Raw genomic sequence first — 24010 nt, forward strand, 5'->3', positions numbered from 1 at the left:
GGTGATTTAAAGACAATAATTAGGCTTTTGGCACTTTTGAAGTGACGTTATCTCATAAAAAATAGATAATACAAACGGTATAGATATGTTTTAACATTTGTGGGAAGTAATTAGAACACCTTTAACACATCTTTGTGTAATGCATTCCGGCGTGAGCCGAGGCTACCTAAGAATTTCTCCTCCTTCTTCTTCTTCTCGAGGTTTAATGGCGGATCACAACCAACGTTATTAGGTGCATACCGCCACCTGCTGTACCGGAGTGTGTAACATCAGGATAATTAGTACACTAGGTTACAATCTAACTTAAAAGGGGGGAAATAAAAAATAATAATAAAAAAAAAGGAAATACCTAAGTAAACTAAGATAACCACATTTATATCCTATTATCTATCCCTGCATCTTTGAGAAAGACTAGGATTGCCTTATAACAATCCCTCATCACCTCACTTCTCCCTAATAACCTACTAAACTCCATTCCCTTCCCAGCTCGTACATCCTGTCTCTTAAAACGTTCCTTTTTACCTCATACTTGCCACATTTAAGAATCACATGCTCTACATTCTCTGTGACATCACACTCCTCACATTTATCAGACACAGACTTTGCCATTAAATACAGATTTGATTTTAAACTAGTATGACCTAATCCTAATCTAGAAATGGTTACTTCCTCTCTCCTACACTTTCGTAAATCATAATTTTAAGGGTTTTGGGCATGTAGTGTCTACTCATCTCAAATTCTTCTCACCATCTTCCTTTTATCCTATCCTACTTTATGCACGATCAATTGAAGAAGACTGTGTTTCTGTGAAAGGTGTCAAATTGTGGAATTGCTGTGATAAGGATTTAAGAATGTGTACCTCAATTTATGTTTTCAAAAAAATGTTTAAATATAAAACGCTAAACAGTTATAAAGAAATCTGTTAATTATGTTGGTATAGCCTATTATAGATTAAGATGAAAATAGCACCACTATATACCCCTTTTTGCATTATTGGTATTACTATTTTTATATAATATAATGCAATGACAGTTTCTCTTTGTTTTTTTATTTTTATATATTTATTTTCTTATTTGTGTATTATCATCCACCGGATGCCATATTGTGTGAATGATATACACTGCACAGGATAGGCTATAATAAGCCCTTGGCTTCAGCCTACTCCCTTTTCGGACATTTCTATTTACCTTTTATTTTTATTTGTGAAATGAACATGTAAATGTTTCAATGTATTCTGTCTGAAATAAACCATTCATTCATTCATTCATTCATTCATTCATTCATTCATTCAAAAAAATTAAAAAAATTGATATATGGATGAAATATGGAGCCCTAAACGAGTTGTTTAAACTAACTGATCATGTTTTAACACAGTTATGGTGGTAAACAGTTCTAAAAAAAATAAATAAATCTGTACACCTCAAAACGCACCGTGGATGTATTATTTTTTTAGAAATATATTTTTAATAAATATCCTACATATTCAACCTTTAAGTCTGAAACTACATTTGTTCAATTTTGAATAATTTAGGGTATTTTTATTGGGGGGGACAATTCATGTTTTTCATAAATTGGGGGGGACATGTGCCCCCTGTCCCCCCCGGGATCTGCACCCATGTCTGAATTTCTCCTTCACTCAGCGTTTTTCAAGCGCTGCAAAAGCAAGTGCGACCCCTGCCGGCGGGGCGGGGAACTGTCCAATCCGGAGCGAGCATGCGGACCAATGACGCGGCTCCGCGGTGCAGCCGCTGCTGCGGCGACCAATGGTGAGGGCGGTGAGAGCAGCGGTGAGTCCGGCGGGGAGACGGGGTCCGCGGTGCGTCGCTCGGAACCGGAGAGGATAATAAGAGGGCAGCGCTAGCGAGGGTCCCACTTCCCGGAGGGGTAAAGCCGGATCTGGAGTCACCTCCCGGGCCACAGAGACCCCCTTCCGTCCTGAGCAGATGATCGATCCGAGCATGACCACACCGTCTCTGAGGTAAAGGATGATGAGGAGGATGTTGTGCACGGAGCCGGGGGTGATGAGGGCCATGCGTGCGCATCCACCGGGCGCTTTGTAACCTCCGTGTTGTGTTGCAGCTTCTCCTCCGGGCGTGGACCGAGCACATCCCGCTCCGGGTGATTTCATGGGGCTGCTCAGAGTCATGATGCCGCCCAAGTTGCAGCTGCTGGCGCTGCTGGCGTTCGCAGTGGCCATGTTCTTCCTGGAGAACCAGATCCAGAAGCTGGAGGAGTCCAGGGGGAAGCTGGGTGAGTGGACCGGGCTGCTGCTGCTCCGCTCCGGCCATCACACCCCCGTCACATGGGTGATATGATCCACAGATCTGGGAGAGGAAATATAGTTGAACTATTCAGATTGAGGTTTTGGTTAAAATCGTAGTTTCAGGTCAACTTTTTCCTAATTTGTGCAAAAATGAGCCTGGGGAGAGGCTTTAGTCCTGAACTTGATGCTTTGTGGCAGATGAGGTATGCAGCATTGTGTAAGATCATTGTTATTTCTTTGTTAATTGCAGGAAATAGTGTGTATGTGTATGTGTATAACATTATTTTAAGAAAAAACATGAGTAAATCTGGTTTTGTAGGTGTTGGAGACAGAGGCTCTGAAAATATCTGACTGCTGGTCAGAGGTGGACATTCTTGATTCAATCTGAATGATGAGCTTTTTTTTTTTTTTTTTTTTTTTTTTAACAGAAAACAGTATTTACAGGGTTCCTACGGGGGCTTGAAATCCTTGAAAGTGCTTGAATTTCAATGTTGTGTTTTCAAGGCCTGAAAAGTGCTTGAATTTTAGTCTTAAGTGTTTGAAATTATAACTCTGTGTCTTTCACAAAATTGGGATCAGGCTGTATAGTTTAGTTATTACAAGGAGAAATAAAATCAGTAAGATGAAACATAACTAGATGTTTACAGCATGATACAATGTACATAATTGTGATTAAAAAAGCGGAAAAAATAATCAGTATATATATTCCTGTAGATATTTTACCCCAGCGATAAGGTGCTTGAAGATTTTGAAAATGACCCTTGAAAGTGCTTGAAAAGTGCTTAAATTTTAGTCTTAAGTGCTTGAAATTATAACTCTGTGTCTCACAAAATTGGGATCAGACTGTATAGTTTAGTTATTACAAGGAGAAATAAAATCAGTAAGATGAAACATAAATAGATGTTTACAGCATGATACAATGTACATAATTGTGATAAAAAAGCGGAAAAAATAATCAGTATATATATTCCTGTAGATATTTTACCCCAGCGATAAGGTGCTTGAAGATTTTGAAAATGACCCTTGAAAGTGCTTGAAAAGTGCTTGAATTTGACCTTGAAAAATGTGTAGGAACCCTGTATTTACTTCCTCACCGTATTTCTCAGTACCATTTGTGCATTTGTGGGAGCTCTGTCCTGCCATAACCCTTGACCGACGTCTCCGGCTGAAGCATGGGTGCTGCTGCGCTCCACGCTCTCATTGGTGGCTCCCACAAGGGGCTCAGTCCCCAGGAAGATCTGGGACACTGCAGGATTATCTCCCCAGTGCCTCCACTCTGGGGATATTTTATTTAGTTTTCTTTTAAGGAGCAGCCGAGCTGATGCAGCCAGTGCACCTCCAGGGGTCACACCTCACATCTAGGGTGTTTCTGATGAGAGTACGAGGCTGACGATGAAGAGAAAAGCAGCCACACATTTTATTTATTTTTTTGCATTACAGAAGAAGAAGCACAGGTGTGATTAATGGGTTTCATTCAGGTAGTTTCAGGGTCCTAGTGTCGCACGAACTCGCTCATTCACCTACGTAATGGAACAATACGTTATTAATAACGCCCACGCTGTCCTTGCTGAAACATGGGGAAGTGGGAAGTGATTCCATGTAGATCTGAAATCGCCTGCTCTCCCACACAGGTGTTGTTTTAGTGCCACGTTAGGATGAAGCCTGGTTGGGACGGTGTACGAGGACACACGAGGCCGTGCTCATCACAATGATGAAGATGTTGGCCGGGCTGAGAGAGATGTCAATCAAGCGCCGTGGAAACAGACAGATGTTTAATCAGCCTAAATGAGTGACAACACGAGGGCCGGTGCTGCTCAGCTACAGGGAAGAGCTGCCGCTGCCGTTTCCAGGGCGGGCAGCTCCTCTGATTAGTTGCCCACCGCTAACTCTGTAAAATTTAAGAGCCATTCTATGATTGAACATTGGCACAGTTGTCTAGGGTCTTGATTAAATGTGTCGGGTCTTTTTTCTTTTTCCTTTCGGCTGTTCCCTTCAGGGATTGCTACAGTGAATCATCCATCTCCATCTGACCCTATCCTCTGCATATGCTTTAACTGAAATAACGGGGATAGAGGGAGTTTAAAAGCTCTCTTTTTAACCGAGTCATGAAAGAATCTCTTCAAAGCAGCAAGTAGAAGTAGTAGTGAGACATCCCACTTGAAGCCCCTCTGTCTTTTGCTCTTTTGAAATCAGTGTTACAGCTTTACAGTTCACAGGTACAGAAAATGTTGCTTTGTGTGTAGAGAAACGTATGCAAGCTTGATTTTTATTTATTTTCTTCTCTGATCTGGGTCTGTTGTGGCGTGTGATTCTTTTAGATTTGAACGGCTCACTTGTGAAAACGAACATCTTTTCAGTGTCAGACGTGGCGACGGGATTATGCTACATCGTTTTTCTAACTTTACGTTATGTTTTCCTTTTTTTTAAAGCTGCAAACATTTGTTTACGAATCATTAAGTTAATTGACAGAAAGTGAAAGTATGCCTCTCTGATTAACAGAAAGGTCATTCCCGCTGCTCAGCTGTCGGGAAGAAAATCCTTCCAAAGTCTGGCGTCTGGTTTCACACTGGTGCACGTTGCTGAACTGCGTCGCCTGCGTGTTTTTACATCACACATTAACTTTATTTAATGTTTTCAGTTTAGCATTTGCTTTAGCTCACGGCCAACAGTCAACAATCGGACTGAAATGGCTGGGAAAGTGATAAAATGAAAGTACCCGGTCGCATTTGATAGTTATAACTCTATTAGAGACTAATTTCTGCGGAGATGAGGTCAGTGTGATGACCGCCGCGTGGTTGTGTATCGCTGGGAAATGCTGCCCTGACGCTGACCTCATGCATGAAAATAGGCTCCACGCTGAAACTCTAGACCTTTCTTTCCGCTGAGTCGGTTCCAGCGCCGGTTTGGAGTAGGTGTCTAATTCAGAGCCGGTCTGTTCTGTTCTGGCCTTCCAAGCACTGGATTTCAGTGCTAAAAAGTCGAGCTTTTGATAAACAGACTCTGGGGTTGAACCGGCCCAGCACCGGCACTGGGGACACGCTGAGGGAGAGAGGTTTAAACGGCACCAAGACGTGGAGGCTCTAATGGGTTAACACGGGAGCCCAGATAAAAATCACCACGCCATGCACTTGCCACGTCGATGAAGTGAACTTGTTTTTCTAAAGTGGCCTTGAGATGGAAAACGCAGCGGCGTCCTTGCTGCCTGCATGTTGGAGGAGTCAGGAGTTGTGCATTGACAGATGGCCCTGCTGCTCTGTGACGGGGGTGAGCTCTGCCCAAAGGCCTGTACCTCATCCACAGTGGAAAATCATGCTCTCTCTGCACACACGTGCCCCCCCCCTCATTGTCGGTGCTGAAACAGAACCTGAGAGCCCCTCCCCTCCCCGTGTGCCCACCACCACAAGAATCTGTTGACTTGGCAAAAAGCGCTGTGATGGATGAACGGAGCGAACGGACGTCTGCATACGGAAACTGAGAATGCTGCATCGCCATGTCGTGGTGACGAGGTCTCTCACAGACATACTGACAGATGGTTATGTTTAAGGTACGGCTGCCGGAGATCCAACACAGCGCAAGATGTCCAAAGTTGAATCAAAATACCAAAATAACTACTGTTTTCTTATTAACAAGCATCTGATCAGGTTGGTAGGGTACCGTGATATAACAGACCCTGATCTAAGTAGAATTATCCAGCCTTCCCGTCTCCATTTCCACCCAACTTCCAATGATGCTGCATCTGCTGCGTGTCTCCAGTGGGTCGTGCACAGAGGTGTCAAAAGTATTCACATTCATTACTCAGGTAGAAGTATAGATACTAGAGTTTAAAAATACTCCTGTAGAAGTTGAAGTATCAACTCAAATTTTTTACTAAAGTAAAAGTATAAAAGTACTGGTTTCAAAACTACTTAAAGTATAAAAGTAAAAGTAATGTAAGGGGGAAAAAAGCCATTAAGGACAAAAGCCATTGAAAATGAATGCATCTTAGTATAATGCAAATATATTAAAGAACCATGTATGTGTACTATTGAGCATTAACATGTGTTTCAGAGAGCAGAAGATATGATGACTAGTTGCCTATAAGTATTGTAATGGTGCAAAAAGTCAAACTTCAGAGGCATGTTATCATTTATCCTAACCTTTATTGGAATGTACATCCAAGTTTAGTTGCAGGAATCTGAGGGAACGGATGTAAGAACAAAACTGGACAAGAACATCTGAAACAACCACAACCAAATTCACTCTATCCGGATGGAGCAATTTAACTGGATAGTTTTTATTTAAAGGCCCAAATGAAATAGAGTAACGATGCTGTTTTTAAAATGTAAGGAGTAAAAAGTACAGATAATTGCGTGAAAATGTAAGGAGTAACTAAAAAGTCATCTGAAAAATAATTACTCCAGTGAAGTATAGATAACCAAAATTTCTACTTAAGTAAGATAATGACGTATTTGTACTTCGTTAATTGACACCTCTGGTCGTGCAAAGGTTTGACACCAGTTTCAAGAAAGACCCCAACGAAAGAGTGAGGCAGAGCTGTGAGCAGAGACATGATTGAACCTGGGTAGCTGTTCCTTCCATCTTGTCTGAACCGCATCAATAAGACCTCAGGGAATCGCGTCATTATGTCGCATCATGTTTCACGGTCATTTTTGTACTTGCATTGACCAGCAGCTCTTCTCCCGGAGCGGCTAAAAACAGGTTAAATCCCCACTATACCGCTGCCACTAACTGCGTATCCCAACATGGGACTAATCCATTTTTCTGACGGTATTTTAGTCCTGCAGCTCACCAGCTGGGTCGGCAGCGAGGCAGCCTGACCGAGCAGGGGTGGGGGGGGTTGAAAAGACGGATGGAAATAACGTTTCTCTACTAAACACCCGCAGATTTGGGTTCAAAGCTTCAGCCTCCCAGTCAGGGGTGGCGTTGACCCCGTCTTCCCTGGAAGGTGATTTCAGAAGCTCACCTTTAAAGAATGTCACACCAGGTTTTGATCCGTCCAGGCTGACATTCAGGAGTTGTTTTTCCAGTGGTGTCTGACAGGAGATGCTCTGTTGAATTTGTTTCAGCAGAGATTAGATTGTCTCAGGGAGTTGAGGAAACACGAGCAGGTTGTTCAAATTAAGAGGCGTACCAGGGGAACTTTCCCACATCTTGGTCGGGCTTTTTATTTCTTCCCCTTTTTCCTTTTTTTGATAAAGGAAATGTATAAAAATTCAGACAAACTTTTTTAGGGTTAGGGAGCAGTTAAATGATTACTGTTTGCCAAAAAATGATGTTTTTTTGCCTTGTTTTGAGCAGGCGTTGACGTACATATTAAGATGAATGTTATTTTAGCTTGGGATATTATGAAGACTGCTGGATAAGAAATAAATGTTCAATTTCTGAACTCCTGAAGATCTTGCTGTTGTCCCCCATATTTTGATAATCGAATGACATCACTGCTGATCAATGCATTGCCCCCCCCCCCTTTTTACTAGTTCACAGCGTACTTCTAGCAAAAGACTATCCAAAAGCAGAGCTCTAGTACAACTCCTGAACAGCTTTTTAACAACTTTGAAGCTGTTATTGATACTTGCAGACCAGCGGTCCTGCAAGCAGGTGGCTCTAGGCGGCAGGTAAATTGAGTATATTAAGAGTTGTATCAACAGAAACATTGCCTGTACAACTGCCTCCTCATAAATCTTGGACCTGAACAAACGAAGGCCAGCTCCGTGTGAGCGCTGTGTGTCTCCCAGCAGGACAAATTCTCCGACTTGTTTTTCTTCCCGCCAACTTCAATGCCCTCTATCTGCTGACAGTTACTCAGCCGGATTAAGGAAATTCAATTTCCGTCTGTTGCATGGTGACATTTTCTCCCAGACACAAGTGTGTCTGTGATGGGCTCCGAGAGGGAAGAGCGATGCGGGCGGATGCTGAAAGAGGGGGATGCGTGCAGTTTGGCTGCAAGTGTTTGCAGCGCTGAGGCGAGACTTCATTTGTCGCCGCAGCTCGCTCCCGTCAGGCCTGAATTTAGCTTTGATTGTTATGCTCGGCACTTGCAGCCCACCCACACATGCACGTCGCTGCTCAGGGACCTGGAGATGCAGGCAGGAATTTGCTCTTGAAAGGACGCTGGTCAGGCATTACTAGTCCGCCCGCGTTCACGTACTGAGCGGACATTGATGGGGGGAACCTCGTGCCTCCGAGCTGACTTGTTGCTGTTGTGCAGATCCCCGGCCGCACGTCATTCATCTCGTTGTTTGTGCTGTGTAAGACATTTATGCATCTGTCAAGTCTGTGTGGACGCTAAACGGTCTGCTTCTTTTGCAAGATAAGTGGCAGAACTCAACTAATGCCAGGTTTATTTCTATGGGTACATTTTAATCTCACAGTTTTTCCATTTGTTTCTTTTTTCTTTTTACACGACACTCAGGTTTCCTTTGAACTCTCCCTGACACCTCACATATCTGTTTTTAGATTCCCTACGGGGTATAAAGGACGTCCGGGTCATTTGCTGCCGCCTGCACCCGGGCATCTGCTAGCAGGAGCAGCTGGTGGCGTCTGTCGCCTGGACCCGCCTGCTCCGTCACTCTCTCCAACAAGCTGTTTGAGCAGCTAATGGAGGAGAGCTCACCCAGGAGAGGGTGGTGTCGGGGATGGATTGGTTGAGGTGAGGTTGGGGAGGCATCGCGTTAACGGCCACGCCGGGCTCTCGGTGCATTGTTAGAGACGGGCTTTGATTGGGGGCCGGGGATTTATGGCCCCGTGCTCGTTCTCTGACGGAGGATGCATTCTTGCAGAGTGGTGCACTCAGCTAGACCGGCGTCGGCTCTGCCTTTTGCTGCTGTAGCAGGATGACAGACTGGCTAATCGGAGTGTTATGGACAGTTTCACACCATGTGTGTAATTTGAGACTGTTCCAGCAGAGCAGACCACCCATTACCCCACCCGCCCACCTCAGAGGATCGTGGTTTTTGGGGAGGGGAATGACATTCCCGTCTCCTATGGTATATGAGCGGGTTAACAGTCCTGGATGTGTTTGTTTTGTTGTTTTTACTTCATACTGCTTTTAGTTGGTGAACTACTCGCTAATTCTAATGCTACAGTTATTCTGTTTGCAATGAATGGAGGATTTGATTTAACACTATTGCTGAAAGATGCAAGATTTTCCCCGAGAACGAGGTAAAAATGGGAGAGTATATTGCTCTAAACCCTATTTGTACCTTTCAGCAGTGAGTTTCCTTTCCATGTGTGATGTGCAAGATGTCTATTGTATAAGCACCACTGCCCCCCATCATCAGATGTGCAGGCTTTTGAATTGATCACTGACAATAAGATGGTCTTTTCAGATTAGATTGTCCTTTATTCATCCTTCAGTGGGGAAATTCGTTGAAAAGTTGCATTTATGCTGCAAGTCTTGATGGCCAATCAAGACGTTTCACCTTCTATCCAATTATGACGAGTTGCTTAGAATCTCAAAGTTTTAACATGTTTGCAGGAGTCTATAACGGGTTTTTGGGTTGGCGGGTAATTTTGTGATGGCTGCCGTTTAACCTTGTAACATCACCATGGTGACTCAGTTTAGTCAGGAGTTCATATGGGCTGTTTTATTTAAGAACAAATGAATAAAGAATGGGTAGTCCTTTGTTGAAGAAGCAGGTAACTAACACACTTTGACTTTTGGCCGTAATGGGTGTCATCATAAAGCATCTAGTACCAGCCTTTATAAATATATATGACACATAACCAGACTCACCCACCAGACACAAGAGGGGTGTCTATTGTCTATTACTTTTCCACTAGTACCTACTCAGCGCACTTCTACTCGCCACGCCCCCGTCCTGCGCTTCTCCACTACGGGTATAGGCGTGCCGAGTAGGTACTTTTTCTGTACTTATTCTGCCGAGGTTCTGAGGGTGCTGAGTCGACCCTGTATCTGACGTCATCACCCTCCACGCTAGGGCTGGGGATCGATTCAAATGTCAAGAATCGATTCGATTCCGATTCTTAAGATTCAGAATCGATTATCAAGATTTGATTCGATTCGATTCCGATATTGATTTGGGTTAGTGTTATTAAAACTGTTTTTTGAGCTGTTGCATGAATTATATGACTGTAGTTCTGCAAAATATTACTACTAGTATAATATTGAGATTAAACAGCAAGTATTGGCAGCTAATGATGCTGTAAGGACCAATCACCTCCCAGAATGCTGATAGAACTGCTTTCAGAAACATCGTGTGGGTCAGAATTACCCCCAAGACAGTATATAAATTAATGAAATATAGACAATTTATGCAATTACAACCTAACACTTTAATGTTTTCATACCTTTAAACATATTTAAAGGCAAAAACATGGCACCAGTTATTCTCAAGTCCAACAAAACATTCCTTTTTTGGGGATAAACAAAAAAATAACTAAAAGTTGTAATGTAATGATGAAAAAAAAAATACATAAATAAATAAAAGAAAAGAAAAAAAAATCGATCTTTAGACATATGAATCGATTTTTAGGAATTGATATGAGAATCGATTTAGAATTGGGAAATCGATTTTTTTCAACACAGGCCTACTCCACGCCATCGATTGGTAGAGGGGCGGGGCTGTCAGACGTTTGAATCAGGAAGCAGGAGTCAGCGCGAGAGTGACTCGCGTCGATTTTATTCAACAGTCAATGGCCGCGCAAACGTCTGTTTGGTGATCCAACTCTGAGATACAGATGTTCATAAACCTGGTGGCTGAGGAGAGAATTAAAAAGGGATCTAGACGGACAATAAGGAACGATCAGATCTACCAGGAGCTCTGTCATTTCTCGCAGCTCTCAGCTGATTCCTCATCTGCGCCGACACAAACAAACGAAAAAAACGTGTCGCCGCTTGAAACTTCTTTCACTCTCATTTTTTAACTTGATATCGAACACAAGCCACAGACCCAGCAGCACATCTATCATCTCCTCCAGGTTCTACATCTTTAGTGTTGTTGTCTTCTTCGTTTAGATCACACAATCAAATACGTCACAGCAGCTTCACTCCAACCTCCTACTTCTCACCTGGGTGTTTAAAAACAAACGAGGACAAAGCGGGTGGAGGCGTGACGAGTCGAAGCACGCTGAGTAGGTACTAGTGGAAAAGTGCCATATGTGGTCTGAGTTCAACCGGGTTTGTTCATAAAGCTGCCAACCTGTCCACTTGTGTAACATGTGACTTATCAAGTAATCTAAGATTCAGTTCCAAGTGGAGTTTGTGAGAGTTAAAAAGGCGACAAGGAAATGCATCCTGAGAGAGAACCATCATAAAATCATGCCTTCATGAAATGAACGTTTAAGTCTTAAGAAGACCAGAGAGGTAGCCTTTTTGATCTTAAGACTGTTGACATTATAGTAGCATTACCATAAGTCACTTCATCCTCACAAAAATGATCTCAATTAACCCGTCTTCAACAGGGTGGGGTGTCTGGCGATGGATGGAGCAGAAAAATAAATCCTCTGATGGGGAGTTTGCAGGCTGCACAAGCTCCAGAGTTAATGTTTCTTTGAAGATCGTTGATTATAGCTTTATTATCAGAGAATATAGAAATCTAGCGGGTACAGAGGTGAAGTTAAGGTCTGGAGGTCCCAGGTTCAAGTCCCCGGGCTGGCAACCAAGGGCCCCTGAGCAAGGCCCTTAACCGTAATGGCTCCCCGGGTGCTGGGAGAATGGTGGCCCACTGAGTCCAACTAGTGATGGTTTAAAGCAAAGGACTCATTTCAGTGTGTTACAAAAGATAATAAAATAAACCAAATAAATAAAGATGATTACTAATATACACTAAAAATCCTGTCAATGTTTAACATTTTTTTAAAGTTGCCTTCGAATGGAAACTTTTAAAGGGGGGTTTATGTTCAGAAATATGCTAATATTTGTTTTGGTGCTGAAAATAAGGTTTGGTTAAAGTTCAGAAGGTTTCAGGGTTATCAGACGAGCGTCTTCACTCCTCCTCAGTTTCCTGCTTCTTTAATTAGTTTTTTTTTTTTTAATATTGCTCTAGTAAGTTGACTTATGGGTCAACTTTCTTCTTTTTATTTTTATGTGTGTGTTTGGTTCATTTTGTGATTTTAATTTTTTTTTTTTTTTTTTTTTTTTTTAAACTGTAGATCAATGTGAATTTCAATCCTGTCAATGTCCTTTCTCCTGGTTTGTCCAGTGTTTGTCGCTCTCTAACCCATTGCAGTTTGGTGCCCGTTGTGCGGTCCGTGGTTGATGGTTGGTGGCGTTGATGCTCCAGTTGCTCAGTGTTGAGAAACAAAGATGTTCTAACGTGAACATATTTACATCTGGAGTTCACAACCAGAGTGAAGTCTTTGACAAAACGCAAGAACTGAGAGTTGTGTTTTAATAAAACATCTTAAAGTGGGTGCAAAGACTTTGATGTAGCAACATATGTATATCAAGAAACTCAATATTCTGTTATTCTTGCAACTCCAGAGACGGTTGGTTTTTGGAGAGAAAGCCATTCATCCGAAGGTTTCTCTCTTTTATTAAAGAAGTAAACTCCTTCAAGTATTAATTGTATCTCCTTGTTGGCTTCAGATTGCATACCTAAAGGCTGTCTCTTGCATCTGTGGTAGAAACTCGTCATTGTTGCATCTGACCGTGATGGCAGCGTGGGACTCATTTGTTGGCAGCTTCACTTACAATGGAGCCATTTCTCTGAGGTTCAGATGAGGCTACACGTGTTCTGAGAGGCCCCGCTGTCCATAAGGAAGTCTTTCTCTCTTCCATCTTGGAAATTCCTGTAGTTGGGGGGGAGAAAAAAACAAAAACATAAAAAGTTCAAATGGAGTTCTAGATGGAGTTGGAACAAAGGAGGCAGCGGTCAGTTCAAAGCTGCGCTCTGACAACGGCCCATTTGTCCCCGGGCTGTGATCTGGCCCGCGGACGGCTGAGTGGACCTCTTCCTCCTGCCTCATCGTGTTTATATTATGGATGCAAATTATCGATTATTTCATTAAGGTCAGTTGATAACCTTATTGATCGATCATCGATTAGTTGATAAGCGGCGTTTTTCCCCCATCTGAGATACAAACATAATTTTTTTGCTTATATAAAATACAAAGGACATTTTAATGTATTCCTTAATCAAATATTTATTTGATACAAAAGTAACAAAAAGACATTTTTGTACCACAAGGAATATAATATAAAGTGCACTTCAAGGCTATTAGTAGTAGCAGCAGCCATAATAGTGTAATTTGTGTCAAGCAAATTTTAAGTTCTAGTTACGTTTTAAGTTAGAGTTTTGGCAGTGTTCAAAATAAAATTATGAGACCTGCTGTATTGGAGCACATTTTCTTTTAGTTAAAACTGTAGCGGGGACAGATGTTTAGAGAAACCTATGTATGTACCGGGTGAAGGCTGATTTATGGTTCCGCGTTACAACAACGCAGAGCCTACGGCGGCGGCTCTGCGTCGATTTAAGGCGGAACCATAATTCAGGCTTTAGGGGAGCATATCGGAGAACAACCAGAAGAATATAGAGTGGATTAAAAATAAAAGTTAAGCACTGAGCTACATGTGTCTCCCGTCTGGGCCATTGCAGACTCATTGCCTGAGCATGTTACTAAAACCAAACATATCCGCCGTCTCTTTCTTCTAACTTTATGTGCGCGCCGCGGCGCGTTGTGTCGCATTAAATGTGGTCCGGGCGTAATTCCAGCTGGTGAAATTAAACGAAAAAAATAAATAAATAAATAGATTAATTGTAATCGTTAATTTTAATCGGGTAATTTCATAACGGCAATTAATCGAAAATAGATTAATTATTAACATCCCTAGTTTATATGGCTGTTGACGTCTCTCGGATGGAGGATACGGAGATGGAAACTGGTTCTAGCCCAAAAAATGAGGATGGTCTTAAACACTTGGCTTTGCTTAATATCTAAGTTGGAAGATGGGTCTGATTGGTTCATTTCACTTTTCTTTTTCATACTTTTCATATTTAAATGCTGGTACTGTTTGGTCACCTTTTTATCTAGGTTTTCCTCTTTCCATGTACCTTGGAAGGAAATGAAGTCATATCAGACAGGTTTGGATGCAGACAGCTAAATCAGATAAAAATATTTCAATGTCATCAGGCAAAGCTAGCGAGTCTGTGGCGATGCCTGACATTTAAATCCAATTGAAAGCCTTTTAGTTTTGATAGAGCCGACCTAATCTACTGATTCAAACATCATGTGAGGATCTAAGTCACCTGAGACGGTGAAGATGAAATGTCGGCAGCTCGACCGAAATACAATATTGACTGAAATACTTTTTTTCCCCCCATACATTTAATCTGCTGGAAGGTTGATCCACCAACAGGGACTTTTAACCCGCCTCAAAAATCAGCCCATCTGTGCATAACTCAATAATACATTTGAGAGGAATATAGATTCTTAACTGAGAAATTAAATCATAGATGCTAACTGTTGAGTTGTAAGTTAATAAGTCAGCCTTCGAAGGCTCTGCTGTTATGAAGTGTGTTCTTCATCACGATGGATGGAAATGCAGAACGTGTGTAAAATGTTTTTATACTCCGTCTGATTTGCAGTTGATTTGTGGTTTAAACAGCAGATCTTGGAGGCAGAATATAGATTAGAAAGGTTGTTAGTGCTATTTATCAAACAGATTTTTCATGTAAATTAAAAACAAGATCCAATATTAAGGTTTTTAAAAAGCCATTTTAAAAGTAACAGGCATTCAGTTTTAAAGATGCATTTGATTTATTTGTATCAACAGTTTTCTGGCAGCATTTCTCTCTTGCCGAATGCTCAGCAGCTTTGCTGCTTTATGAACTTCTGTTCATCTTAAATGAATGAGATTGCAGGTTTTTTTTTAGTGGGGCGGAAGCATGACATGATGAATAAAACATTCATAAGAGTGGGCGTAGAAGAGATCAATAAAATCCACAACCAAAATCTGGTAGCATTAGATTCTGTCGAGCATGGTGACACAAAGAAAATCTGTCTGGCTTTTAATAAACCCTTCTGGTCTCCAGCAGTTCAGATCAGCTGGAGGAACTGAAGACTGTGTCTGCCTTCACCACAAGGGATCACGTAACGAAGGTGATTTTAAGAGCAGGCTGTATAGTAGTTTGTGACATCACAGGGTGGGTGTGATCACACTTCTCCATCAGATGAAAACAACATCCAACCTCTCATTCTCAGCCTTTTTAAATAGGTTTATTATTGGTCTTAAAGCATAGAGCAACTGGAAATGTAATTCTGAGACAGGAGAGTTAGGAGTCATTTTTATTTGAAATAGTTGTGTTTGGAGATTGGCTTCAGTCAGGACCGTATCTGTAAAACATGGTGGGGGTGGTGTCATGGTGGGGTCCAGGAGGACGTAACAGGTTACGACAATCAGAATCAGAATAAGAATCAGAAAGGGGTTTATTGCCAAGTTTGTTAAACACACACAAGGAATTTGTTGTGGTGATTGGTGCAATACAATACAAATACAAATGAGGCTTTAGTTATGCCAACATTTTCTAAAAGGAACATATGATATATGTCTGTAAACTTAATTTCTAAAGACGTTCAGTTATGCAGCAAGACTGCAAAACTAAATTAAGTCTTAAGACGAGTCAAGATGAGGAAAAGAGGTTCAAACCAGGTTTATGGTTTTTAATGAAGTCAAATTCCAGACGCCGATTTAAAAAAAAAAAAAAGCATTTAAGGAAGTGAATACACAAGGTAATGTGTTTGACCAGTAGTTAATGAAAACATTAGTTTTGCAGGTATTGCTGCACAGGGGGTAAAATTCTTCAATCACTTATATTTTTTGATTAAATGCTTGAATGAAATGTTGTTTTTTTACTTAAGCTAATAATATCTGGAGGCAGAGCAGTTGTCTGTCTGCCTGAAAGTCCGTGGTTCAATTCCTGGTCTCACGGTCCACATATGAAAGTGTCCTTGGGCAAGGCACCAGCCTCCTTAACAATCGTGTGTATGAAAGGGGAAAAAGCTCTGCATAGACTTACGGTAATAAAATAATGTGTAGATATGTATGAGACAGCTGTGTGACTGTGTAAACTAAGAGAGTGGTTAACAAGACTAGAAGAGCTCGATAAGTACAGTCTTTTATCATTTCATTTACTGGAATCAATATGTGGGTCATTTTGAAAAAATAGCACACTGAGATATTTGTTTTTCCACATTCAGTCTGTTTGAAGATCAGATGTCTCTCACGTTGCCGCAGCCACTCAAAGCCAGTGAGTTTCTGACGGATGACGGCCCCTGTTGCTGCAAGCATGTGACAGCAGTTGTCGGTTTTCCGACATTCCTCGCAGACTTTGCGGGACTTGGTTTTTCTCCCCCGACGCCCGTCGGCTCCTCCTCCGACAGCACAGGCAGCAAGTCGCTAATAAACCTCTGTCATAACTTACAAACGGTGTCGCTGTCATCCAGCTCCTTCTGGATCAGATGCTGTAAACAACGTCTTTACTGCTCACAGTCTTTTCTTTCTTTCTTTCTGACTGTGATTCAAACCCCTGTTGTGTTCCACCGTCCCTCCTGGACGTGTGCCTGGGAGGAGAACATGCAACGCTGGATTTGGAAACATGCTGGTGACGGAGGTGTGGAGGGAACAGGGAAGCCAAAGAGAAGATGATTTAATTTTCATTGTGACACAGATATATTTAAAGCCATTGCTGAGGAAAATATAATCCTCTACTAGGACGGGGGGGGAGAAGGAATGAGGAATGAGGAAAGCAAGCCTGTAGCTTTTTACAACTAATTTCATCAGCACGGAGGAATATAACGGGAAGGAAGACGTTCCCCCAGTGCGGCTCCTCTTCCTCTTCAAGTGGGCCGCTAATGGCTGCAGCGTTGCCTTTGAGCAGCCTTTATCTTGTTTACCTGCTCCGTGCCCTAAACTCCTCATCTCCTGGGAGCAGCCGTTTAATGTTTCCACATTATTTCCAATTGTCTCCTTGTTAAACCCACTTTATCTCCGTTTGTGCTTTATTTTGGTTCCTTCCTCTCTTTTCTCTTTATTTGTGCTCCCTCGTAACTGTGCTGGAAGCAGACCACCTGCCGTTCAGGTTGAAGTCTAATCGACACAATCCTAATAAGTACATGACAAACGGCTGCAGTATTGCGTGCGCCTTTGTGTGTTGCGGCATGTTAATAAAGACGTATCTGGGTTGCTGAATAATCAGCTCCCACACCGAGGCTGCCTCCTCCTGAGCGCCGAGCAGGAGATTGCTGTCGAATACCTGTTTTTTTTTTTCAAATGCTCCTCAGACAGATTGATTAATCAAGCATTTGTTTTCGTAGACAAGTGACTGGTGAAGTGGTCAGATAGAGAAGCTGCAAAGAAACAGTCCACTTCATGTGTTGCGAAGCTACCGGTTCTGACCTAGTTTGATTTAGGAGGATGTAACTGATGAATAACAGAACCGGTTTTAAATCCGCCGATGTCAAATGTATAAATCCTGTTTTTTAAAAGACTGTAGTGTTAGTGTTGCACCTTGCATTCATTAGTGAAACCGTGTTGGAGAGGTTCTGGAGGGACCTGAGGAGACCAGCTCATGTGAGGAGACGCTGCATGGAAATGGATCAAAACGCCATAATCCTGTGAGCAGACTTGTTCGCAGGTGCCTTTTTTTTTTTTTGTTCTATTTTAATCTATAATCCCCCTTCCTTTAACTCTCAATGTGTTTTATTTCCATCGTCATGATTGTCTTCAGCACTAAATCAAACGCAGCCTGGTGGTAAATACAGTGCAGCATCCTCACTGGAGGCAACATTTGAATGAGATGGAAGGAGATGCAGAGACCTAAAGCTTGTGGAGACGAAGCCGTTGTTCTGAAACGTGTCGTCGCCGACATGTTCTGTACAGCAGCGTCGTCACCGCGTGGGACAGATTCTCTGCCGTGCTTCCCACTCAGCATTAAAGTTTTCCCCAGACTCCCGTATATGCATTATTAATTACCTGTTACAGGACACAGAGACGGAAACGCTGAACATCTTGGTTGCAGACAGTTGTCGGGTTAAGCACTGTTCTGCAAGGGTTTTGTGTAATGAGTTCTTGGAGCCAAATGGAAAGCTGTATTTTGGTGCAAATCTTCCAAACACAGTCAACCATTGCAGGTTTCTTTTTCTTCCTTCATCCACATGTCAGACTGTTGGACTTCAGAGGCTTTTAGCTGTGAAGGGCGTTCCAGCCAGGGTTCATTTTCTTTTAACAAATGCATTATATTGTGGTTGTAGTATATTAGAATAACGTAATGGAGAGGAAATGAAAAAGAAAACTTTAAGTTTATGAACTCAAAAATTGTGACTTTACAAGTTCCATAAAACTGCAAACTCACTCAGAAGGTTCATCTAAATAATGTGACGAAGGTGCTCTTTGGTGGGAAAAAGGATGTCAAAAAAGAAGAAAAATCCAAGGAACTCTTCTTCAAATATAAAAAGCCTTTATTTGAAATGGCTATTTCATGTAGAAGATTTTAAAAAGTGGGTTACAGCCCACTTTTTCTTTTTGTAACACTGTAACCAGTACTTGAGTTGAGGGGGGATGAGGGGGGATGGCATCCCCCCTGAAATAAAAACGGTAAAAATCAACCCCCCTGTAAAACTGCCATCCCCCCTTTCCATCCCTTATGTCATTTCATCAATGAATGTGGTATTACTGCTATTTCAACATTTAGAGTCATCACCAGAAAAATAACACCAGAAAAATAACTTATTTGACAATTTTCACCTGTTTCAAGTAAAATTTCATTTGAAATAAGTAGAAAAATCTGCCAGTGGGACAAGATTTATCTTCTCATTACAAGCAAAAAAATCTTGTTCCACTGGCAGATTTTTCTACTTATTGAACGTGAAAATCTACTTGAAACAGGTGAAAATTGTTGTCTTTCCAGTGATGAGTCTTGTTTTAAGTGTAATGAGATTTTTTTCACTAAAATGAGACATTTCAACTAGAAATAAGACAAATATTCTTGTTAAGATTTTGAGTTTTTTGCAGTGATCCATTTTACTTATCCTGTGAAGGACAGAGTCATATTGATACATTCAGAACAGTTTTTTATTTATGTTTTGATGTATTTGATGTAAGCCCAGTGGATATTTAAAGCTTACAGAAGGCTGCATTTAACTGCTGCTATGTCATTCCTGCAGTATTTCTGCAGGTGTTTTGGTCAGTGCTATTATTTGTAATATATTATATTATTTGTAATCAGCACAAATTATCAGGCCCCATATGATAAAATCCACCATCCCCCCTGATTTTTGTTTTTACAACTCGAGTACTGGCTGTAACCCACTTTTTAAAATCTTCTACATGAAATAGCCATTTCAAATAAAGGCTTTTTATATTTGAAGAAGAGTGCCTTGGATTTTCTTCTTTTTTTTACATCACTTTGTGAGAATATCATAAAATAAACTCTAACCACAGTGATTAAGATCCCTGGTTGTCTACTTCTGTTTAAATGGGTAGCAGCATGACAGAGCTTGCACAATTAAACATTTAATCATTTAAAATCCAATAATCTAATGCTTAATTATGTAGGGGGGGGGGGGGGGGGGGGGGGTTCCCCCTCAGAACTTGTACCTCTTTATTTTTCCCCTTAAATGACCGAATAACCTGCTGTCATATTAGCCCTTTTCTCGAGAGGTTATCCACATATTATGTTCTGCCTTTGAGTCGCACCTACACACACACACACACACACACACACACACACACACACACACACACCCGTCAGATCCACCTCCAGTCAACAAGACAGGCAATGATGGGATCTGCCATCTGTGTAAATTGCTTGATCTCTTCCGGTTGTCTGTTTGTGACGGTGCAGGCTGAGTCCGGAGCCCCCCGCGCTCCTCTGTTCCACCTGACATTAATGACTCACCTGTCAGACGGCACGACGCAGGGCTTCCATTGCACAGAGGAGATATTAGCAGGTGGAGTGGCGGGTTGAGTCATGATGATTACCGGCTCCATCTATCCTGGACTGTTACCATTAGTGTCGAGACATGACTTGCATTTACACCTGGAGTTATAAACGGGCCACGTGTGGCTGGAGCTCATTGAGTCTACTGCTGAGCCTTCTCTTACTTTTAGTTTTCCCTTCTTTTTTTTACCCTGACTCAAGAATGGAAGGAATAATATCTCTTGAACTCAATGATTGATGTATTCAATTTTTATTTTATTTCCAACAAATCCAACAAATCCATTATTCCTTCAGTTAAAATTGTTGAAATTTCATGAACTAGTAGACTATAGTATTCTGCAAATTATGTTTAAAGCTCATAAAAAACTTTACCAATCAACATTCAGAAAAGATTTGAAAAAAAAGAAAGCAAGTATAACTTAAAAGGAACAGAGATTTTTAAAAAACCAAGATGCAGGACAAAATTGATGGAACGTTGTGTTTCTGTGAAAGGAATCAGTTTATGGAACAATCTGAATAAAGAAAACAAAGAATCCAAATCAAACATTACATTCAAAAGAACAATCAAAGCCTGTATGTTAAGTAAATATAATGAAATATGTTAGTTTAAGTTTGATTGACATACCCATAGACGGCGGTAATTTTATTTATTATTTTAGTTTTTTATTTCACTTAGTTGTTGTTGTTTTTTTTTATTTTTAATTTATGTTATTTGTGAAGTTATTTCTTGGAAAAAGGGGCAGATCAGATAAGATTCTTCTTTTTTCTGCTCCCTTTTCAATCACAATTTAAGAACATTTGTATTTGTTTAGAATTGTTTTATTTTAATTTTTTTTTAATGAAATAAAGAATAAAATGAAAAATGAAATATTTTCTCAACCCCTTCCCACACACACACACACAAAAACCTGGTCAATTCTGTCACTTCCTGTCTCCACATGACATTCAGTAGTGTGATTGTGGTCTCAAGCACTTAAACGGGCCTCACTGTGCTATCTATCTGCGCTGACAAGGATGTGTTTTGTGTGCTCCCCATATCTGAGGAATGCTTTGTCGCCATTCCCTGACAGAGAGGTGCTTGTTTTCACTACTTTGTGTCGCGGGCCTTGCACGATAGGTGGCCTTTACACGGGTTGTTTAGAGTCCAGGAGCCGGCAGCAGCAGCTGAAGCATCATTCCTCTGGGGTCCGCGGGACGTTGTTGATGGAACCAGGCTCCTGACCTTAACGACGCTGCACTCCCCCCCTCTATGTATTGTCTTCACCTCCCTCGCTCCGCTCTGCACCTTCTTGTTAAAACGGACCCGCCGTGAAAGACGCAGCGATGAAAACGTCTCTGGGCGTTTATGGACGCCACAAAACAGCAATTCTCACTAAGGAAATAACACGTCACTTTGATACTTGTTTTTTATTAGTGTCTGGAAACGTGGCCGCACATTTTCTTTTGAACACATCGCCTCTGTGAGTGATTAGGGGATAATGGTGCAGCCTTCCTGTGGGAGTCTGATTTCACCTCCTATTTCTAATCAAGTCTAGAGGACAGACCGAGTAAAAACTCCCGACATCCTCCACTAAGCAGTGTGTGGTAGGTTTTACTGGAGTTTTCACTACACACAGATGTTAAGTAATGATCATCATGCGTTATAGTCTGATCATGCTGTTCTGTAAAAGGTCTCTGTGGTGCAGCCTTAATGAAACGATGCGTGTAGCTCCTGTCAATAAAGAGGGCCTGCAGCAGGTACTGCGTTTTATTCTTACAAATATACAGGCTAATTGGAGAGGCTCACACACAACACTAAAAGTTAATGCTATTTGGAAGAATAAAGCGACCCTGAGCCAGTCATGTGACTAGACTAACGTTAGGTGGATGCACGAGGAAATAATCTTTGCTGTGAGTTGCTGTCATGAATCCCATCAAAGAGAACATGACGACAGAACATGTTAAAGGGGACACATTATGATAAATAACTCTTCTGTGCATATATTTCAATGTCTAAAGATAATTAATAACCAACTCAAATGCACAGGTATGATGCCCTCCTCTCTTCTTCTGGGGGTAACTTGGTCATTCAGTGAGCTGTTCAGATTTGCAGGCGTCTGTTACGTCATAGTTGCCCATCTACATTTGCTGTATCCTGGAAAACGGTAAATGCAAAGCTGTTTGAGAGTACGCTCCTTGTGTTGGTGTTCTGGATTCACCTCCTTAAACCGGCTGCTCTAAACAGAACTGCAAACACATGGTTGGAAAGGGAGCTGTTTTATTGCATCTCAGTGTTATTCTGCACAGAACATGCTGCAGAAATTCCCATGAAGCCTCAAATATCGTACAACTTGTAAAAAAAAAAAAAGGGCAGAATATGTTTCTTGATGAAAACTCATAAAGCTGTGTTGCTAAAGGAGACGGATGCAGCCAAAGGTGCAAAAAGATGTGCAAAATTACTGGGAAGAAGGGTCAGAGGAGTTTGTTTGGAGAAGTTTGACTCTTTTTAGGTCGAAGAAGCAGATGAACATGCACTGAAAATGTGATTGAGAGCTTGTTGCCACTAAGCTTCATCTGAGCCGGTGTCATCTGCAATCTGACAGTTTTTGTTAAATAAATAAACAGTTATATAACATGTTGGTAATCTGGAGTTATAGTTACCTTATTTAAGCTAAGGACCAGATGATTTTTGATGAAATATGATAAATGTAGACATCAAGTGAAGAGAAAATCCGAAGTGCTCAGGGAATTGTTCAGAAAAAATCTTGAAGGTGCTCTTTGGTGTTGGGGAAAAAAACAATATCTAGTCAAAAAAGGGAGTCCAAGGCACTCGTGCGTGTGCGTGTGCGTGTGTTTATAGGTCGTGTCACCCTGTTCCCCACTATAAATCACTGAACAAGCATTATTGATTATCTCTCTCAGTTTAGGTTGCATAAGTGCGTTGCGTGGCGGTTACTTTCTTACTCATGAAACAAACATGGAGCAACATTTCTGGTGCCACATGCAAGACCATGTGAAAAATATAATTCCCATCATCACTCCCCTTTTCGTCACTCCTCCCATGAGACCTGGCTGGTCCTGGTTCTTCCTCTTCTTCTCTCCGATGACCCCCCCTCCCCCTCCTCTCATCCTGTCTCCCCCAGCTGTGCCGAACACAGCAGTGAATGAGACCTTTATTTGAGCATCAAAGTCGCACTTGTGTGTCAAAGCCAGTGGGGAAAAAATGCCTCAGCTTTAAAATCCCCACTTTAAAAAGCTCACCAAACGCTTCAGTGCAGGTTTCATCTCTCTGACACCAGCAGAGATGCGTGCAAGCAAAGGAGTTTCCATTTGTGAATAAAAGTTTAAAGGTAATCTGACTTTATAGCTCTCTGTGGCTGCCAGCATCACTGGAAAAGCTCCACAACAGATTCCTCTCACAGTTTGCCATAACTTAAAAAAAACAATGTAGGTTTGACTTTAGTTACAATCCGTGTTTGCCCGGCTCTCGTCTTCTGGTAATCCGCCCGCCGCACAGATCGGAGGCTCAATTAGGATAATCAGAGTTTCTAAAATGCAGTTTATCCAAAATAGCATTGGCTCTGCAGTGGTGACATAACGGTGCCCCTGGAAACCTGGCACTGCAAACACACGCACCCAAGTCTATATTGGGAGAGGAGGGGAAAACCAGCAGCAGCACACTTGCTTTTTGTGCAGCAGCACGCTAGAGCTCCTTCCTCTCATCCTTCATTGATTTTTGCAATCCAGTGGCATCCAAGCAGAACCGTACGAGCGTACACCTCAGTCTGCTGCTGATGGCCAATCTCTACTTCCCACCTAGCTCAAGGCCTCGGCTCGTGGGTTTAGCTGTCTCGGGGGGAGGCGGAGA

The 24010-nt window shown here is 41.8% G+C and overlaps 1 protein-coding gene across 1 annotated transcript in view; it reads left to right on the top strand.

Annotated features, from left to right (window-relative positions):
- The first annotated feature begins 1786 nt into the window (after positions 1-1786).
- Positions 1787-24010, top strand: part of hs2st1a (heparan sulfate 2-O-sulfotransferase 1a) — a 33988-nt gene continuing 11764 nt past the window's right edge. The window contains exons 1-2 of the mRNA XM_061732611.1: positions 1787-1978; positions 2080-2250. Of these exons, the coding sequence (XP_061588595.1) occupies positions 2127-2250 (124 nt within the window). The 5' untranslated portion in view covers positions 1787-1978; positions 2080-2126. The remainder of the gene's footprint in view (positions 1979-2079; positions 2251-24010) is intronic.

The sequence above is a fragment of the Cololabis saira genome, chromosome 10 (genome assembly GCF_033807715.1).
Source record: "Cololabis saira isolate AMF1-May2022 chromosome 10, fColSai1.1, whole genome shotgun sequence".
NCBI classification, from domain to species: Eukaryota; Metazoa; Chordata; class Actinopteri; order Beloniformes; family Belonidae; genus Cololabis; species Cololabis saira.